General features: G+C 34.4%; 1 protein-coding gene, 1 long non-coding RNA gene and 1 other non-coding gene across 5 annotated transcripts in view; 1 reads left to right on the forward strand and 2 right to left on the reverse strand.

Moving 5' to 3' along the window:
* LOC118645961 overlaps positions 1 to 21884 on the reverse strand; it is a 200964-nt gene that overhangs the window by 176981 nt on the left and 2099 nt on the right. The window contains exon 1 of one of the 2 annotated variants that reach the window (XR_004963595.1): positions 12713 to 12780. The exons of the other annotated variant lie outside the window; for it this stretch is intronic. This is a non-coding gene — a long non-coding RNA (uncharacterized LOC118645961). Of the gene's footprint in view, positions 1 to 12712; positions 12781 to 21884 lie in introns of those variants that run through there. 2 annotated transcript variants of the gene reach the window in all.
* LOC105834335 lies at positions 1926 to 21298 on the forward strand. 2 transcript variants are annotated; one of them, XM_036288047.1, is made up of 9 exons: positions 1926 to 2527; positions 8784 to 8832; positions 10255 to 10330; positions 11649 to 11751; positions 12756 to 12887; positions 14306 to 14745; positions 14963 to 15185; positions 15512 to 15770; positions 16078 to 21298. In XM_036288047.1, exons 3-9 carry the CDS (start codon positions 10256 to 10258, stop codon positions 16703 to 16705), a joined length of 1860 nt encoding a protein of 619 aa, XP_036143940.1. In that variant the 5' UTR covers positions 1926 to 2527; positions 8784 to 8832; position 10255; the 3' UTR covers positions 16706 to 21298. The 2 variants fall into 2 exon arrangements, with proteins under 2 accessions (XP_036143940.1, XP_036143941.1); XM_036288048.1 differs by lacking the exon at positions 11649 to 11751.
* Trnat-ugu lies at positions 13709 to 13781 on the reverse strand. Its single transcript has one exon. It is a non-coding gene; the product is annotated as a tRNA-Thr (tRNA).

Raw genomic sequence — 21884 nt, forward strand, 5'->3', positions numbered from 1 at the left:
ATTTTCTAATCTTCTATATTAAATAAAATATATTTAAAAAATGATTAAACTGTATTTTTCTCAATTAAAAGAAAGAAATAATTCATCGTACAACACCTAAAAGTAATTCCTATAATAATATACATACATCTATATACATTTATGTAGATATTCAGAATGAATCAAGTTATCTCGTTAGTTAAAATTCAAGCAACAATATGCATTTCTCCAATCGAATGGAATTAATCACCAGGCGTGTTAACGAGTTCACGAAATAAAGCGCAAAATACACAAATAATACTTTATTTTTTCAATCAAAATATTAATTAAAAATGTTTTTTTAATTAATGATAATAAATAATCTTTTAATAATTTTTAAAAATGAAATTTGATGTATGTCAGTTTTGAAATACGTTATATGTTTCGAGTATTTGACTTTCGTGTTTGTCGTTACAGAAGAGAATCGAACGCCATATTATCATTCGCGCAGCGAGATTCGAGTCGGCAATAACGTGCTACTCCGTGCGTCGTTGTATTACCCATTGAAACGCGATAATTTCTTATAAATAATAATTAACTCGGCTATTAAATTAATTGCCGCAATTGACAACTATAAATTGTCTACGGACAATTTTGATCAATGCAAATATTTCACGCGATTTATTCATCTCAGTCAAGAATCGAATTGATAATAATAGGAATTATAAAATGTTGTTTATATGCGCGCGGGCGATAATTATTTATTTAACAATGATTATATTTCGAGTGTATCATATTTTGAAATGTTCGTTAATTTAAATGTAATTTATTTCTCATTTTCGGATTAAAAGAGCGAAGTACAGGCACACATATCTCAAAATATATTGTATATGCAATTGTATATATATATATATATATATATATATATATATATAATTTTAATAGATATTTTCAGATCATAGCCTTTTAATTAAATTATTAATCAAACTTCACTAATTGCACTGCATCGCGCGTTAAAATTGCTAAGGTTATTTTTTAATTTTTCAATAATAAACGGAATAATACGAATCTGTTAACTGCGAATTAATGTAAACATCGATCCAAATCCGATTACAATTTAAGATTTTGTTTGTTATGTTAATTTATAAGCTACACGAATGAGTGTAATGAATCTCATAGAAGAAGAAAATTTGAGATATTAAGCGACGACGAATATATATGAAATAAGTAAGTTGATCAAAAGTGTTGAAAATAATAATGTTTATTAGAGTACTAATTATAAAATATTGATTATAAAATATTGTCAAGATCTCTGATAAATAATCTCCTTGGCTATAAATTACGTAAACTTGAACAAAAATAACTGACATCGGAAAAAATAACATCCCGATTGAATTCCGATACATCCAACAATTATGCACCTTTTCTTATCACGTATAAATAAATAAAAATAGCGTCATACTGCATCAAATATAAGAAGATTAAAATAAGATCGCAAACTTAAAAAAAGTAACCATATAGTTAAAGCAGTAAAATGCTGATGGCAAATATGAGAGATATAAAAAAAAGCAGCTAGGTAATTAACATTCTTCGCAAGCTGGGTAATTAACATTCCTGTTATGTCTCCTGTACAACTTATCCGTAAATATTCGTATCCAGAGCTACTTTCGCACAGTATATCTAAGTATCTTCCAAGCTGTCATTTGCACGCTACCTGGCCGCGACAGGTGCACTTGATACGCCGCGGAATCAACGGGTAAGCGGCGGCGGAGGCGCATCGCGCGCGTAACCGACCGTCGAGAGAGAAGCAGAAGGATGAGACACGCCAGAGCCGAGAGAGCCCTTTATCCTCTCTCGGAGAGCGGAGAGAAGCTCACATTGTAGCTCCCATCGATCTGCATCCGTCGGCTGCGAGTGCGCATTGGCTCGGCGCGAGACGCTGCGCCGCTCCGCTCCGGCCACGGCGGTTTTCAGCGTGCCACCCCGTATAAAACCGTGACCGGGGTCACGGCGCGATACCAACAGGTGATGCCGAAGAAGGAGGAGGACACTCCCTCGAGCGGCATCTCGTCGAGCGTCTCCCTCGGGTCTCGCCGCCGCCGCCGCCGCCGCCGCCGCCGCCGACGACGAGGACGGTGATTTAATATCGCTCTCCCGAGCCTATCGCTCGCCCCGTACCCTGCGGATTACCGACCACCAGCCCGAGAAATCCACATCTAGGACTCCGGCGTCGGGATAAACGCGCCAGGGGATCGCGACCACTCGCGCGTATACTCGGGCGGAATGCGGGAGGAAATTCGACGGGCGAGAAACGTGTTGTCGACGAGAAGCGGCGGCGAAAGTTTCGATCGGTCGATGATTTAGTGGCCAGGCCGTTCCATATAGTGTGCTATACCCCGATACTGCGATTCTCCCGACGCCACGCAGCCTCCCGCACGCCCCGTTCTACCCCCAGAGAGTAGAAACGTCGACGTGCTCGGGATGTAGTTACGCAAGATTGACACGAGCGCGGGATCCGGGACGAGTGCGATGATCGAGTGTTCCCTTCCACGCGCTGGATTCTGACAAGGTGAGCGAATTTTCAGATCTTAATTTTTGAAACAGCGGCAAAAGGGGGGCGGCAAGCGATCTTTCGAGCGTGCACACGATAAAAGCGACGACAGGTGGATCGAGCGAGTAAATCGTTGCCTTGATACTCCGATTATCCCTACTAACTTCAACTAACTCTTTCGATTTAGCTAAAAATTTGTTGGGACTTGAAAATCTTCGATTTATCTCTCGTCTAATCTGACCTACCGCGTACGACGCCACTGAGTATTTATCAAACGGAAAATGTCGACTGTATAAATTGAAAATAAACCTTTCGAAGAGATTTGCGAAAATAGATTCGCTCGGAGATATACGGAATACGAGAGCAATGAGATTACGTGTTTGCAAAGACGAGCGGAGTAGCAAAAGTGCAGGATTCTTTCTCAGAACTGACGATATTCCGTTAGTAGAAATACATTAAATGCGTTCCACGGGAATACATAAAGGAATCCAAAGAGCATTGTAGCCAGACAGGATATTTCACTGTTCAACGGACTGCACGTAACGGACATCTTCACTTTATACGTGAAATCATTGATTTCCTCTTGTCGTTCCGCAATTCAGAGTCCGATTGCACGGTGCTCTGACTTATTAATAACCGAATCCCGATTTCAATGCAATTTTTCTCTTCGGTTCGCTGACCTCGATCCGAAGGCTGTCGAATGTATAATTGTCCGAGATGAAGATTAATCTCGATCGGTGCGCTTTCTTCAACTGCGTCGCTATTTCCGGGCAAGCAAATACAGACAAAAGTCCTTTCGCTCTACGTACAATCGCACTAGACCTGATCTATAGAATGCAAATGCACCAGTTACAACCTGCAGTATCGATACAGCGTGTATTGTAAATCTAACACTCGAGAGAAAGCTGTCGAAGGCGATTTGTAGAGAAAATCGCATAATTACGCAGCCGACGTTGCGTCAAACGTTCTCTGCGTAGTGTCCGAAAGGCGTCTTTAGAAAATCCGACGGTTTAATTATATCGCGCAGGATGACGAGAATAAAATGAGAGACGAGAGAGAAAGACGTACACGGCACGAGTACGAATCGCCCTGGACGTATCGTCGGCGTGTTTTCTTAGTTCGCCCGCGCAACACGTGTCGGAATAAAAATAAAGCCGCGTCGATGCTCCCGTTTACGGTGCCTAAAATTTCTGAGTTTATCGCGGCCGCATCATTGATTAGTGGCTCGGATTATGCGTCTTTATCCTGCGCGCATGGAGCACTTTAACAGCACCGCGAGCGTGAAACTCCAGGAACGAAACATTAGAGCGTGTGTGGGCGGCACGTTAATTACGATGGAGCTTTGATTCGGGCACTTGGCGCAAGGAGAAAAGTCAGATATTAGACGACCGTAATCATAGTGCTCGAAGCTCGATTTCCCGGGCGCGAAACGCGACACGAGATGTTGTGACAACAAACAAAGGGAAAAGGGCGAGGAAAAAGATACATAGGTGAGCCGCAGTAATTTAAATAATTCTTTAAGTAGCTTTCCTTGCACAAGTAAAAATTTCAGACGTTTGAGAGATAGATAGGAGAAATAAATGTTTTAAGAGCACTCGTCTATATACAAAGGCGAGACGCAGCGCGCGAACGTAACATAAATATATATATTTATGTACTATTCTGGAGCGTACTATATAGAGATGCAATGTACATGCAGTATGTGAAAATGGCGAAATAAATGACGAAGTCGTGCGCGGCCGTGCGCGAGGACTCTCGCATCGAGAAGATTGCGTTACGCGGAGTAATTAAAAATACAAATTCAACAGCGAGGCAATAGCAATCCATTAAATCCCGCATCGTACTTACGCTTTTCGTATTCCCCGAAGCGACGCGTGGTAGAGATAAATACTAATAATAAATACATGTTAATCTCTCTAGGTAGATAATTATACGGAACGTATGCTGCAAACGGCACACTTTTTGTTAATTACAAAAGTTACAGCGCTTCTTTTTAATTTAATTATTAAAATAAAAGTTTCGCCAACATTGATTAAAAAGTACTCCCCGGGCTTTTTTTAGGCCAATTAGGCCAAGGGTTCTGCCGCTTTAAAATACATCTGAAACTCTATTACAGCGAGAAAGAAACGTTCAACATTGATTACGTCGATATCCGTAACGGCGTAGGCCGTATTGGAAGCTTTTTATCCCGTTCTTTTCGTGAACACTCGGCGTGAATAGCGAGTAGTTTGCTTCGACATACATCAAAGGGTTAAATATAGACCTACCGCGACCTCTCTATATATGATATTTGCGCGATATTAAGGAATGAGAAATATAAGACTCTACGGTGTATCCGATATATTTATATAAGATAGTATAAGATAATACATGATAATATATGATTATATAAGATGATGCTATAAAAACGTGATAAAAAAGTATTTACCATATTATCCATACATCATTCTGTATACGATCAGCGTTCATAAATAAGTTGTGAATGATATTAAAAGAGAAGCTGCGCTTTTCCGTACTATAAGGATGCCGAAATAGCATCCGACTTATGACAATCACACATACTTTTCCTAAAAATTTAATCTCTGCACTTGTATAGTTTCTACGGAGTTATGTGCTTTATTAAACTCGGGACGTTAGGCACAGTAGAAATTTTACGTTCACATAGAGAAATAATGAAAAAATCTACCCATTTTTTTTTCGACACATGTCCAACTGAATTGCAAGAGAGGTAAGATAAAAATTGACTCGCGACAACATTTGCTGCACGTAAAAGTTTTAGACTTTACATACGAATAAAATAAATATAAAATAAGCATACTTCTGCATCGGAGTTACATAAAAGAATAATACGGTTTTCAAAAATAATTCTAGAAGCTTCAGTATAAGAGAAAACTTTGTCTAAAAATTTGTGCATATACGTGTGCGTGTGCGTTATCGGTGTAATCGTAAAAATACGTTGATGTTTACCACTACATCAATATTGCACTCAGTTCGATCGGTAAAACTAACGTCGCCAGCATCTCCTCGAGTGAAAAATGGTGCTATTTCGGCAGTCTTCGCCTACTAAAAAGGAACATACCGCGAGTGTTTTCACGCGTTTTCGGAAGCTTTCAGGAGACAGGGTAATGCCGGGGAAAAAAATCATTCATGAGACCTCCTTCCTGAGCTCTCTCGGTGGAAACCACGTACGGCAACGGTTCGGAAAACGATCGGGAAACCCCCCTGGGACGCGGCGTTTTTCCACAATGCATTATTCAAACGAAGCGCTTCGGTGAATCGGAAGTCGGACTTTGATTGGACAAGAAAGAACACGCGGTGTACTACGAAAGGTCGTGGTTATGCTAATGGAACTCGAGCCGAGTCGGTCGTTATGGTAACCAATCCGCTGCACAAGCATTCGGAATTCATTATTTATCCCGATAACGTGAGGGACACTCATTCGTGAGAAGCGCAGGTGTCAGATTTTAATAATCCAGATAGATATGGGTGCGAGGCTGCGTCGAAAACCTCCGATATTGCCTGAAATCGCGGATAATTTGATCGCTTCTTCCATAAGGAGGAATAAATCACGCTCTCGTGTACGTGAGCGATGATGAAATCGATATTTTCCCGGGCCAACTGATCCTAAATGATTTACGCGCGTACGCGTGTTGGATAAAAGTCGAATGGAAGAAAGAAGAAACAACAAATTCAGTTTGAGAGAAAGGAACGTTCGAGATGAACAGAAAAGAGATTTACGAAGGCTACCCCTTCGTAGTTTATCGGCGTCGTCTATCTTTATCACGTAACACAGCCGTAATCAAAATTCTAGTTTACATAAAACACGAATAAACATATGCGATCGATGTTACGAAGAAAAAAATTGCGGGTTGAAAAACGCGTTTAGAAACCGCTTAGAAAAACATACACGGTGCCAGATACTCCATCAGCCACATATTCGCCGACGAATACGAATTCAAATAGCGTGAAAATTTCGTGGATCTTGTCAAATAATAAGAAATAAATGATAATAATCAGCTACATCCTATAGTTACGATACGTAATATATATATATCAATCTCAAATTTTATTAAAGTCAGTTGCAAGTAAAGTTGTAGCTATCTGTATACACTTTAAGAGTTTAATTCTTCCAAATCTTATTATCTTCAGGCGCTCTTATAACTCTCTCTCAAACTTAGTTTTTCAAAGTTTGAACTTTACTACCTGTGATGCTGGAAGGTTGCGTCCAGGATGTTCTGTATTTGTACGCAGTTTCTGTTCTTACAAAAGAATTCCAATTTTGATTAAATAATCTCTCAACAAGTCTCCTTTAAGAGATTTAATTTGTATCTATTGAGCCAGAATGAAATCTTATACATTTGTTGCAAAGGAAAAGAGCGCGATATTTGTAAACGAAAAGATTTTCGATACTGATTTACCGGGATTACCGTTAGCGAGAGATCTATGGTAGCATCTCGCACGTTTATATACATATATATATATATAGAATCAATCCAATTTGAGGTCTTGAAACACCATAACGTGGAACGTTCTCGTGGAACTGAATTGGACGCTACGCTGTGCAATGAAATGAGGTGCGAGAAGCAATCCGACGGAAAGCAGTTTCTCGGGAACCCGTCGGATCGAATCGCTCTGAAATAGCAGAGTGGAGTTCGTAACATGCAACTTAAGTAGACTTGTGCACGTGCCCTTGTGAATAGACAAGGAACAAGAGCGATTGTGAGCTATATCGTTAAAGCTATATCGCGACTATTCATCATCCCGCACGAAATTTCGTGTTATATCTAACGCGAGAAACGATACGCAAATCTCTACCGTCGAAAAGCACCCTTGAATCACGTACATACATGATTGTTTCGATTGTTCTTGATTAAATTGCAGTTAATTAAATTACATTCCATGATTTATTTTTTCTATCTATTACACCCACACGCGCGCGCGTTTGTTCGTTTCTTTTTTTTTATTTTCTTTTTTACGTGAAATATGAAATTTGTTTGCGTTCGCAGAAAATCAGATATTCATGTTATAAAGATATTTTTTTAATTTGTTTTTTTTGTTAAAAGTACACTATCGCTCAAAAGTACATGTTTGAAATTTTCTCGCAATTACAAAAAGTTGTATAAAAAAATTTTCAAAAATTTTTATATAAATTAAGCACATATATAATAACACTGTGACAATCATTTTTACTCTGTAACCTTTTTTGTGTAAATTTTTTTTAGCTTTTTGGTTAGTTAAAAGCATTTTGTAAGAATGAGTTTTTAAACAGAAAGTTCAATAACATACCAAAAAAATCGTCGCATTAATTTTTTTAAGAAACATTTTAGAACTTAGAAGACTTTAAAATAATTTTTTGCATATTTGATATTATTAAAATGCATCGCATTTGATATTATTAAATTGATATATAAAAATGTATATAATAAAAAAATGATTTTTTTTTACCGAGATAACTTCTCGTGAGATACAAGAAAATTTCAAACTGAACTTTTAAGCGTAGATGTAATGTAGGTTATCGAAAAATTATTTAATAAAATTCTGCTCAAACGATTTCACTGGCGGGAAAGTCAGATTTAAGAATATAGACACTACTTTGGCAATAGCGAGAGCTTGACGAGCGTTCGAAAAAGAAGCTTACAGTCGCCTGTCAGGCGAAAATGACCAACTTTCGAGACGTTAAAGAAGGATCGCTGATGAAACTGTAAAGAGGGATTTGAATCGATAGGACGCACGCGAAGTTTCGACATTGAAAGACGAAATACGACGAGGCACAGGCGGACGAACAATGCACTTCTGCCGCGTTCGCCACGAAAGCGATGCACACCTGCAACGTAGTCAGATAATTTTCACGTACACATTGTTTACACGGCTCCGAGTGGTGTATACGTAGCTAGACGTGTAGTATACGAGTATAAACGTTGATGTGTTGAAAAGCGGCATCCGACGTTGTGCGCGAACGTCAAATTAAAATGACGTCACAGACGGTACTGTGCGACAAAACGTAAGGAGAGATCGTACATAATACCATGAGTTCGGAATTGCTAATTAACGAACTTATTACGTTACTATATTCTTCCATTGCAAATCAAACGCTGTTCTAAGTTTCAACTGGAAAAAGAAATGGAAATAAAAATAAATATAAATTTTTGAATCCGTACGTGTGTTAAAGTAATACGATGTATGATGTCATACTTCATGTAATTCAGCTTTGTAATCTCTCTTTAAAATTATTCTATATTTGTTTTTCATAATATTTAATTGAAAACGTTTACAGAATCCGAGATCGTATGTTCCTGAGGCCTAAGAATCTGGAAAACGTGAGGGTAAGCAATCTAATAAAAAACTTAATATCCAGCATGAAGATAAATTTAAATTCCTGAACTCGTTAAAAAGTTAGAAGATTTAAATTAGAAATGACTTACGTAGCAAACGAGTTTATTAAAGAATCGCTCGTTTTTTTTACTGCTACTGTTCCAGAAATGATTGGCATAGCATACTAGTTTATTAAAGAACCAATCGTTTTTTACTGCTGCTGCTCTACTAATTGAGATCTAAGTTAAAAAAAGTTTATCAGATGTTATACAAAGGGGGAGGGGGTATATGAAAATTTTAGCAAAATGATCGGTTACGGATTTCTTAAAAGCTTCTAAGATTTCTTCCAGATATCAAAACGGTCAATGTCAAAAAGATACATAAAAACGGACTTGTGATATACTTGTATATCGATAAGATTTTATATTCATCGCACGATAAAATTAGTCGGTTTTATTATCATTTATATGTATTTTCAGAAACACGATGTAATCACGTTACACATATAGTACTATACATCTCAAAAGAGCACGTTAAATATTTTATCACTTTACGGATATAATTAAGTTATAATAAAAGATTAATTAAAGCGAATTTCTATTATTACGGATCTAAAATTAGGTAATTATTTCTCATTTTTGGAACTTCGGAAATATGTGCTGGCAAAAAAGCTTTCTAGGAAACTGTATGTGTGTCTGTGTGTCTGTGTGAGTAGAATAGTTATCGGAAACCGTTTAAATTTTTTAGAAATTTTTCCGGAAAAATATAGCTTGTACATGCGTTTGACCTATATTAAAAAGTTTTTGAAATATCTACAAGTCATATCTATTTTCCATTTAAAATAACTTATTGAATATTATAATTGCTCGTTATATCAAAGCAATAGTACTTTTAGTAGTTGTACTTTAATGTGTTTCTAATAATTCATGCTTTTCATTAAAATTTGAAATAAAGTTTACATTATAATTTTACTTCTTATGCTATAGAAGAGTTGTTAAGTGCAGTCGTCTAAATCGTATCTCACTAATATTTCATATTTTTGTAAGCAACATTTAGTAATAAAAATATAAAATAAATAAAAAATATATATAAACAAAAATTTAACAAGTTACACTTTATTTTATGCGTTCTGACAAATCTTTGATCAATTTCTAAGTCGGTAGTTTATCTACATGTAAAAAAATTTATAATAAATAAAATTGTTATCGCGATGGAAAATTAATGATTATAGTAATAAGTACATGAAATATCAAACTAAAATTACCAATGTTTATTTGCATATATAAATCAGTACTAAATGTAGAAAATATACTAACAAAAATTAAGTGGTACGCACATTTGACAACTCTCTAATACATATCAAAATTTGGACTCATAAAATTTCTCTTTTCGTTGTAATATAATTAAAAAATTGTTTTTATGATGCCACATAGGATGCCACAAGGAAGCATTCAATGGCAAGGGACGCAGAGAAGAGCCTGCGGGCCTGGGGCTAATTGGAACGTACAGGTACATTTTTATCGCTTATAAAAAATTCGAACTATTGATTATAGTGGTTATATACTATATATCACAAAGCTAATTTTTCTCTTTATCAGTCTTGTTAGTATAATTATTAAGCAGTAGATCGATCCGTAAGAATATCAGCAATAGGGGGGAGGGGAGAGAACTTAATATATAGTGCATAGAGCATGTACGTAGATATAACATCCGTACTTTAATCATTTCTAGCACGTTTACAAATTTCGCCTGCAGAAATTACTTCCGATGCAGAATCCGCCTCCAGTGCATGGAAGTATATACGGAGATTTCATGCAAACAAAAGCAAACTATAATTGTGGCTTGCTGGCAAGCTTACAATTATTATTGCTGCTGACAAGGATTATTATCTCTCTCTGCTAATAATATCTATGCACACAATATGTAAGGTATCTAGGTTGAGTGAATAAAGTAAGCCCCATTTAATTCATTTTAAATTTTAAAAATTCTATAAAAGCATTGAAATACACTGCATTTTAATTTTTAAAAGAAAGAATAGTAAAAAATACATTATATATTAAAAAATTTATATAAATAGAATTTTAAAAAATTAATTAAGCTTTACTCAACGCAGGGACCTTATACTGAGAAAAAAATGTGTGATTATTTGTGACTATAATTGTATAGCAAAATAATTGTTTATTTATATCCAGGAATATCATTTTTATAGTAATTATTACTATAACATTGGTAATATTAACCATATATCACCTTATAGTGGACGCTTACAGTGATTCTTTTATGGTACAATTTACCATATTAAAATTTTCATTTTTTTTTGTGGCAACTATATCATAAGTTGTATATTATGCTAAGACCAATATTATGATTATGAAAATCTTAATATAATTTAAATAAACTATAATTTATATTGTTAAATAACTAAAAAAATATAGTTGGTCTGAAAATGACTATAAATTATAGTGACATTATGATTATCGCAACTATTTTTTTCTCTTAGTGTAGAACTACTCGTATTTTTAACCATAACTACTCGTAGAAAAAAGAATTTTTTACGTTTTTTCCTCAATTACTCTGCAACAAAATTAATTATACTATACTACCACTATACAATAATTTAGATAAATGCAACGTATAAAAGTACATCGCTTGTGGTTACCAGCACCGAAAAACCGTTACCGTATGCCGTTACACCGTAATATAACATTGTAAATCGTACTGATTTAACGTTGTGTAAACGCGAACGTGCGAATGTTTGCCGATGGGTAAACGACTGGACCATCGTTCAAGTTTATTAACTGTTAACGACGGCAATTAAATCGAACAGGTGGTGAGAGGCAAGGTGACAACGCGGTGCTTGTGGCACGCCTGCAAAGCTCTCGGAATTGGGCTGCTGCTAATGCTTTTAGGAGCTTGCATGGCGACTATAGGTGAGTAGAACTACATAAATTAAACATCGGTCTATGTCAACGAGTGCTATTCCGCATTAGCCTATAATCACTAATCGATTAGAGGCATTTGCGAAGAGCACTTCGAAAAGATCAATCCTTTGCAAAGATCAATATTTTGTAATCTAATTTCTATTATTATTCGCGATGACAAAAAAGTTAATTAAAATAACTTGTACTATTCCTAATAGTAATATAACTAAATATTAAAATATTTATACGTCAACAGCAGCAAAGAGTTCATCTTTTTTTTACACGCGAGCTTGCAATCTGCTTATGCCTATGTGCATGAATTAAAAATTTTAATTTTTAATTTTTATATTATTTTTTAAAATAATTCCATCCTATGTAAATAATCATTTTTTTATATCTAATACGATATTGAATAATTCACAGTATTCAGGTATAACACAGAATGTTGCAAAATATATTTAGCTGTTCTCTTGAATATACATATAATATCTCCATTGAATATTGTATTGAAACAAAAATGCGACATGATGGAACAAAAGACAAAGTTTCCTTCGAAAACGAATTCTCTTTATATTCTCTCTTTCCCTCTTCCTCTTCTCTCCCTCTCTCTCTCTTTCTCTCTCTCTCTCTCTCTCTTTCTTCTCTATCTCCCCTTCCTTTATATTATCTCTTAATGTCTGAAATTCTCTTCGATATCAAAAAGCTCTCTCACTAATCATTTCATGAATTAATTTTATTAATTATAATTTTCTTCTATAATTTAAATCTTATTAAATGGTTTGATTTAAATTCTAATTTTTATTTTCAATTCTTTGAAATTTAAATTTAAATTTTTATTAATTTTAATAGCGTAATCCACAGTTTTATAACGTGCAAAGTATCAAGTGCAAAGTATCATCTTGTAACAAAATCGACATCTTTTGCTATCTATTCTAATTTTCTCATTCCGTTATGTCCTCTTTGTACATACGTGTGATGGAGAATAAAAACATTTTTCTTGTTTCCTTCAATAGGATATTATGCGGATCAGTTGTCGGTGGCGCAAGAAATCAGAGGTAACATCACGGTAAAAGTAAAGAACGAGTCGCGCGGTTTTCACCTGAATAATTTGAGCTACGCCGGTCCGGTCGTTATGGGTCTAGGAGGTAATAGTAACATACATTGCACACAATTTACGAACGTGATACACTTCAACCGAACGACTAGTTACACGACACTGATCTCCTTGAAGCGGTAACTGCGCGGTAACAGATAGGTGCACTGTCGCAAAATGAACATAAACGTGCCCTAGGGTCATGTAATAGCATGCCATGTTACGTCATATATAACGTATGGATTAATACAGTCGTTACGTAACATGATGTAATAAGACTGTCAAAAATATCGTGCAAAAATTAAATATCTCTTAAAACTTTTTGTAAATTAATTTTTAAAAACAGAATAAATATTTTTTATAGATCAAAGTTTGTAGCAAGTGTATTTCTCTCTTTAACACGTAATTAATAAAAATGTTTAATATATATATATATATAATTAAACAGCAAAATTACATGAATGTGTGTGTATGTGTGTGTATCTACACACACACACACACACACATTTATGTAATTTTGCAGTTTTATTTATTTTAAAATTGCTGATAAACTCTATTTTTAGTTATATGCAAAGATTATAAAATTAATAATTCGACACATGTATTAATTTTATAATCTTTCGCTTTTTTGTCATGAATACATATGATTAAAAATAGAGTTTATAAATAATTTTACAATAAATAGAACTGCAAAATTACATGAATGTAGTTGTGCATTGTGCACAAGGAGATACGAAGATCGAAGATGTAGCTACAAGATAAAAGCAATAATGTAACGGATGTAGAACAGAAAATTGCAGGCGAAACACGAAAAATGTGCAATATATTGCAGTACTGCACGAACGAGAACATTCGATAGAAACAAAAAAAAATTGCCCCCAGAGAGATTTGAACTCTCGACCCCTGGTTTACAAGACCAGTGCTCTAACCCCTGAGCTATGGAGGCTCACGCTCGGGTATCGGCCAGCAGTCTCAGATATAAGCGCCACGTAGATTTTATCTTATCTATGCATCTTTAATTATGTTTATATTAAAAGAAAATGTATTTTTAGAACATTCTAAATTCCGTGCAACATTAAGTTTCAATAATATTAAATAAAAGAAGATGATATAATTGCGTAATTATTAAATTACAATTGCGCAATAATTAAATTATGATCAATATAAAGACTACACATTGTAGTGTTAAAAGCCATACAACAAATTAAAATCGCCATACAACAAATTAAAATCTATATACTTATCTACTTATACACTGATCTATACACTTTAAATTGTTAAATAAATTATTTAATTATATATATTGTATGATATATAATATATATAAAATCTGCTTTATTTAAGCTTACGTTACCATTAACGTACGTTCAATTATTAATAACTGCGAAATCTGAAATTCAGTAACGATGTGTAAATATAGGCATGTAATGTAAGAGTTAACGTTTTACTACACACAAATGATATTTCTAGGCTTCATTGTGGTAGCTGCCTGCGTAATGACTTTCGAGGCGCGTGACAGCGCAGCCAAGGTGGTACCGGCTCGTTATCGGTACAACCAGGCATCAACACTGAGGAGTTCAAAGAGCCAGCGCAACAGAAGATCGACTTCAAGCCAGACGACAAAGTGGGACCATCAACTAGGCCTGTTTAGAGTGAACCGCAGCCCGAGCCCCAGTACGCACGAAGTCTCCCGGAAACAGCTGACGGCGGAGTTCCTGCAGTTTTCAAAAGATCTGCAGGAGAAAGCCGTTGCGCACTCCATAAAGAAGAGCCCGAGCGCACCAACGTTAATCGACAAGAAGTCGCCGCGGCGAAGATCGCCTAAATACGCGGGTTGCTCGCTACTTAATCCAGAATTGCTACAGAGACACGCTCTTTCGGTCGACAATCCGAGCTACAGCCCGCATCAGGTAATCGAGAAAGAGAAATCCAACGTCTTGCAGAAAAAAAATGAAATTCTTCGCGACTACGTTACACACATTAATATAATAGTTATACCGTTGTTTTTTTTTTTATTGAACAAAAAAGAATAAACACATTTTTTTGAAAGATAAGTTTTACAAATTCTAATGATCTCTGTTGTTTCAGTGATAATCGAAAACCTTTTTTCTTAATAATTTATGACAGATCAGCAGAGAAAGTCTGGAGCATCAAAAGAGTGGTAGCCAAGCCTCAATGGCGATGGATCTACATATTCCGAACAGAGGTCCCGTTACGCTTAAAGTGAAGGACCGATCTGACACAGCGAGACGACATCAGCTGCTTCGTCAAACAAAAGTGGAAGACGTTGAAGAAGTCGATGAAGCAATACGACCACAACCGAATCTCGTGCACTCGCCTAAGTTGCCAGGTAATTATTTTAAATAAATTAAAAATGTGACCACTCAGATATGTCATCATCATTCGTTATATAGATATTCAACTAAATAATAAGCATTTTAAAAATATAAAAATGTAGCTAATATCATTAAATTCGTCAAAAATTGTGAAAGTACAAAAATTAAATTCTTTTTGTCCGTACAAAATGGATATTAAATTTTATTCCGAGTCAAGATCTTATTCACGTTTATGACCAAGAAGAATTATTTTACGTTTTCGTATAGACAACGAGGTTGCTTTGAAAAATGTCTAATATAAAAAATGTTTAATATCAATAATCATGAACATCTCGATCAGGTGCCTATTGCAGATATCCAGACGACTTCGTGCCAAGAAAGAGAAATTCGATAGACCTGAGATTATTGGAAGAGTTGACTGTAGTCTCGAAAGAATTTAAGGCCTCGCCACGAGACTTCCGCAAGACCTCCTCTCCGAATTTCCGTAAAATGTCCTTCGACAGGATCGGCGGTGATCGTCGCCTCGAAAGAACGATGAGCCATCGAAAAGCCAGCCTCGAGTTCCGAAGAAGCCCGGATTTTCGAAGAGGGGACTACAGGTAGCGAAGCATTTCAGATCAAATTTTTACAATAAAATTTATTGTATTTTATTCTAAATCAGTGGTTGTGCGAAGTAGGATAAAACATCTGTCCCAGAAAGTCGAAAGATCCAAGTTCGATCCCTGGCACAGATGAGGTACATTAAGCTGGCTAAGCCATATCATAAAAAAAAAAACATCAATTTCCACATCGGAATTGTTTACTAATTATTTGCTTTTTTTTTTACTGTAGCCAAAAAATTTATGTGTCAAAAGATACACAAAGATACAAATAACGAGAAATCCTTTTTTCTAACCGAATTTACAGGAAACTCTCGGTAGATAGATTCAGCGTCGATTGCACCCGGTACATGTTTGACGAAACGGAGATGAAGTCACGCGCGAGCAGCGGGGAGAATTTGCGAAGGCAACCGCGTCATCCTAAGCTACATCATTCCAGGTCGGACGACAACAGACGACGATCCTTCGACAGGCATCCGAAGGATTCTCAGTCGAGTCGGCACTCCCTGAACACTCAGGCCGTTATGGAAGGTTCCGGGTCGGATTGCGAGCCAAAATACTTTACGACGGTGTCCCTCGACACCGAGGAAAGCCGCGGCGACAATTCCGATGAGAGTCACGTAGTGGATATCGAGGAGGCGAATCCTTTGTCATCTGAGGGGCCTACAGAGGGTGATATGCTGCTCGAAGAACCGGAATTGGAGAACGTAACGGAGATCGACGTGGAAAGCTCGGGGGATGATCTCGACGACGATGGGAAGACCGAATCGCGTAGATCGACGAGCGAAAAGACCGATACGACGATACAGGGTCAAAATCCCATAATTATCGCCGACGACATGGACCCGCAGACGATAGCTGAGGAAGCGGCGCGCAATTCGGGGCAGATCGAGAAACACGAGACGACTTTGTACATAGAAAATGACGAGGTGTGAAGGGAACAGGAGAGATTTTTAAGGATTAACAACGGGCTCAGGCCATCTTGGGAAAATAACCACGACGTTTGCGAAGCGAGGGAATCGACGGTGTTCAACATTGCTGGCAATGTTTCTTCGCAAATGTGAAAGGCTCACGCGAGGATTCGGCGATGACTATCGATCGATCGCGCGGTTGTCTTCGAATACGACGTTACGTCGTGAAACATATGCTCAACGATTTAAAATTTAACACACGGCATAATTAAAAAAAAAAAAAAAAGGTCACGTACGAATTGCGTTTTGTAACGAGACAATCATTTTTTTATCGGCATCTCACTTTGCCTTTCGCACGAAGGTGACGAGGATACAACATTTGCCACACTGATGACAAATAATTGTTACCAACAAATTTTGACGTAGCGCATAGAACGGTAGTAGATCTAACGTAAAGTATAAGATTCGTTGAAATGCAAACGTGTGATTAACCATATCAAAGGGGTTTTTTTGTACTTGTAACGGGAACTGTTCATACCTGTAAATACGTTTCAGACTAACTCGTTCGAGCGTTTGTTGATGTGTCAAGTCTCTGGCGGTAAAGTCGGAGGAATGTATGTAAGTATAGCGCGATTCAAAATGAATCTTGTACGGTAGAAAACGGTGTTATTAGAATACAAAAAATGTATACAGAGTCTCAGACGACGCGCTTATTCTCAGTTCTTAATACTGCAATAAAGGGAAAATAAATAATGCGTTCATTTAACGAAACAAAAATTATTTCTCAGTGATAATTTAATTTCCGTTGGATTGCCGAAACGTGCAAGTAAATAAGAAAACGTTATCTTTTACGAACAATTTAAAGTGCACTTCATTTTAACATATATACAAAATTTTAATTTGTTACGAATTTACCAAGGTCTTCACGTAGGTAAATGTAAAATACGTAAATAGTAAAATGTGCAGTAAACATTATGTGTATGTATACTTTATGAATATTTACGAAGATTGGCGACGTTTTAGCGATTAAGGGAGATCTGTGTGGAATATATTAGCCGTAATTGCATTTATATATATACACATACATTACTCTTTACACAAGAATCATGCATTTATATGGCACAATTTTCTCGTATGAAAGCAGAAATGTTATAATCGCATCGACATGAATAGATTTGAGAATTGATATGAAGAAGATGTTTAAAGAGGCTAGATTTAAAGACGATTTAAAAAGGATACAAACCAATAAATTATATCTATCAGAATAATAGAAGTAAATATTTAAACATTTTTATGTTATAATTGTATTAGCTCGTTCTTTATATATACTTGTTATTTATTTTACACTTTTAATTTCCCGTTAATATTTACGCTATATATTTTCGTTACATGTGCATTACAATGCACATACTCTAAAAACATTGATTTGTATCCTTTTTAAAGATTCGATCGATTTGTTGCAGTTGTAGCAATAAGAAAGATTCAATAACTTTCGTATGAGATTCATAAAAAAAAATGTCATATTAATTCATCCGTTACAGTAAATTTAATATTAAATTGTTGTTAGCTATATTTTCCAAAGTTATTACAATAACTGATTATTCGACTAAAATAAAGTTGTTATTGAATAAAGTGCATAATACAAAGTAAGAGTTAATCAATTATAAACAATTAATAAAAAATTTTTGAATATCAATATATGACTCTTGATTTACTGCATAATATCTTTTTTAACTATGCCTTTTTGTTATACATATATATTGAATGCAAAATTTTAACACAAGTAATTTTTATAGAATAAAGTTTCACAGAACTTTATTTTATATTATATTTGTTATGTTACATCAAGATATATTATTTGAAAACAAATATAAATAGCCTTTCTCTCTCTCTCTCTCTCTGTCTCTCTCTCTTTCTCTTTCACTTATTAAATGTGTTATTAAAGAAAAGTGGTAACAAATGGATTAATATGGATCTCATTTAATATTAATACCATCGAAAATATCTTTAAGATTCTTCTTAAAACCAACCATGAAACATATATGAGAATTGAAAATGTATAAATCTCAGGTCTCTTCCGATCAATATTGTTAACGCATTTGCCGTTCGCATACGCGAAACAACGGCCTATTCCGTACTTCTTCGTTAGATATTTAGGCGATGACAAATCATAAAAGAATCCGAAATCACGTCAAACTCGAAGCTTTCGATACTCGATACTTGAACCACCCAGTGAAAGAAATTATCTAATATTGCAGTACTATCTAGTACTGCAAAGTACTGCGTCGTTTACGGCACAATGTCTAACGGCGTCGAGTATAACAATTGTTCTTAACCAAGCGGCCCAAGCGCGCGTATAATATATTTTTATATCCCGCAGCGAGTTCGTACAATGTTAATTATATACGTATGTTAACGATTGATATCTACTGAGAAAAGCGACATTGTTTTTATTTCGATAAGCGCCTAGTGGTCAATTGTTGGCGAACTTTTCCACTTTCCACTTTTCAGCTCACACCAGTATTATTCGAAATAGCATCGTTTCACATCAAATAGTTATATGACCGTGATCTCGATAAAATGTTAAAATTGTCACTCTTTCATCCCAATAGTCGCGTAACAAGTAGATTAAAAAAATGTACTACATTTTGAAAAACATACATATGTTGTATATAATGTGGTAATAGTAATCATCTTCGTTTTGAAATCAACAAAATAGTCTCTTAAGACTTTATATTTAATCAATTCATCTTTGTTGAGAAAATAATGCATACTGCCTAACTTTTATTTTGTTTGAAAAATGATAGTTCTTAGAAATTATTTAGAAAAAATTATTTCTGTTATGAATATGATTCACGAAATAAAAGTTCAGAATTTACAGAAATGAGAATTTACGAATTACGTGAATACAGAGACGCAAAATAATTTCAAATTTTTCAAGATTTTATAAAAAGTTTAACAAATAAATAATTGCAGCGATAATGAAAGCGCGTATTCTAAAATGTTTGTTTAAACGAAATTACTAGACAATAGAAAAACTTTTACGTAATTTCAAGTAAAATCAGAACACAATATCCGTCAGCGTAAATAAAAAAGAATCGAGGAAGAATTTAAAACTCTTAAGGTAAAATATTAAAATATTAAAATTAAAAATTTAGAAGATTATATTTTCACAAGCGCTTTCAACTCTATATCTATCTCTATCGAGTTGTTAAATATACAACTGACATCAGAGAATAAAAAAATAGAAAAAAAAAACAACTTATTTTTGCAATATTTTAAAATTCATTTAATTTAATTGGATCTTAATTTAAATTTTAAATTTTGAAAAAATAAAATTTATCTGGATTTTGAACAATAAATTTAATTAATAGAAAAAAAAATTTACTTTCAAAAATTTATTTTAAAAATATAGTGCCTCTATATCTATATCATAAAAACAAATCTTTAAATTGGTCAATAAATATCTATTATTAAAACTGATGTCAGAGTTTGTGGAACACGCTGCACGTTAAAATTGTTTGAATATGATCAATGATTAGATATTATTGATTAAAATACGATCGATATTCGTACAGGATTGTTTTAAAACGTAGAAAATATAAAGTTGAAAAAATATTATAATAAGGAAGATACAATCATATGCAATATATTGTTGATATGTAAATTAACGATTAAATATCGATTGATATCATAATAATACCGCGCCTCTTAAAGTCGTCTGGTATTTTTCTACCAGGAATGTGTAAATCTAGTGTATCAGGTGATGTATGAAACCGAGATACGTTAATGTCTTTCATAATTTTCTAATCCCTCGTTGAAACGGCTTACACGTTTGAAAAACCGCGGTTTTACATAGTAGAATTAAACTGTATCCGCAGTTATTATTCTGTAGCGGACACGAATGTATGTGTGGACATGTACATAGCTCATAACGGAATAAAACATAATCGAACTGTGATCGAGATATAACTCAATGAGAAGCATTAGATTTTTTGCAAATGTGCTGTCGCAGGAGCAAATAAACATAATTGAAATAAGAATTATCAAAATTATTAAGAAACATAAAGAGGTAATACTTACGTTTATTCACACAATGGATTAAGAATAACTTTATTCTTAAGTCTCATAGCTCCATTGTGAGATATTCCATTGAGAGATTGAGTAATGTATCAATTACATGACATATCTACTCTCTATTAAAACTATATAATTGAAAAAGAAAAATAATTATCTTCAATATTTGATAAAAATTTTCGTACAAAAGCGAAAGATAACAGTTTACTTCAGCTCTATCACGTTACTAACTTAAATTATTTAATTCGTATTAAATCAATGTACGCTTTGAAAAATTTCAACTGTTTAAATAATTTTTTGCGACAATCAAACATCAGAAGTATCTTAATTTTTTCGAAAAGTTCAACGATATTGTTCGCGACAGCGAGGTACCTTTTAGTTCCAAGGTTTTCCGAAATTCTTTTCGAAGAGTGCGACCGATTCTAGTTCTGATATATAATTAATAGGAACAATAAGCATAAGGTGTAAAATTTTTAAGTCAGTGTAACCCTTGCATGCTAATGGTTGTAACATATCAATAAAAAAACATTCCAAGATTAATCTAGCTGTGTATTTTTCAAAAAAATTATTTTTGTACATATAATTACATATAATTTTTTAATAATAATTTGTCATGTTCTGTTACACGGTTTAAATTCATATTAAGCTATCTCCAAAATCTAACAAACAATTAAAAGCAATGGCACTTCCAACATTAATTAATTTTAAAGAAACGAAAGGAATGATAAAAGTTTCTCTAATGGATGACTAGCGCTATCTGCAGAGAGTTGTTCATAGTACGGAATTTTAATTGTCGGTAAAGGTTTACCTATAAATCAATTAATATGTATCATTATCGTGTGATCAAATTGCATAGCAAAAAATTAAAAGAACTGCAAATCGTATAATAAAAATCATTTTACAAATTATTATTAAAAAATTACTCTCAATACACCAAACTAATATTAAAATTTTCATTAAAATCCATATCAGATTAAAAAAAATTTTGCTATAATAATAAAGCTTTAATAAAGTAATATGATCAATTAAATGTTTGATTAATATATAATAAAATATTTACAAATATTTAATAAATATATTTATAGTAATCAAATATAATAATAATCAATCGGTTATATACTAAATG

This window comes from Monomorium pharaonis, chromosome 6 (genome assembly GCF_013373865.1).
Source record: "Monomorium pharaonis isolate MP-MQ-018 chromosome 6, ASM1337386v2, whole genome shotgun sequence".
Taxonomy (NCBI): domain Eukaryota; kingdom Metazoa; phylum Arthropoda; class Insecta; order Hymenoptera; family Formicidae; genus Monomorium; species Monomorium pharaonis.

What these genes read in the sequence shown, in the direction of transcription:
- LOC105834335 (XM_036288047.1), top strand. Translation starts at nt 10,256, where the DNA reads ATGCCACAAGGAAGCATTCAATGGCAAGGGACGCAGAGAAGAGCCTGC. An exon ending in GGGCTAATTGGAACGTACAG is followed by an intron (nt 10,331 to 11,648) that starts GTACATTTTTAT and finishes TAAATCGAACAG; the next exon opens with GTGGTGAGAGGCAAGGTGAC. An exon ending in CGAGCTACAGCCCGCATCAG is followed by an intron (nt 14,746 to 14,962) that starts GTAATCGAGAAA and finishes AATTTATGACAG; the next exon opens with ATCAGCAGAGAAAGTCTGGA.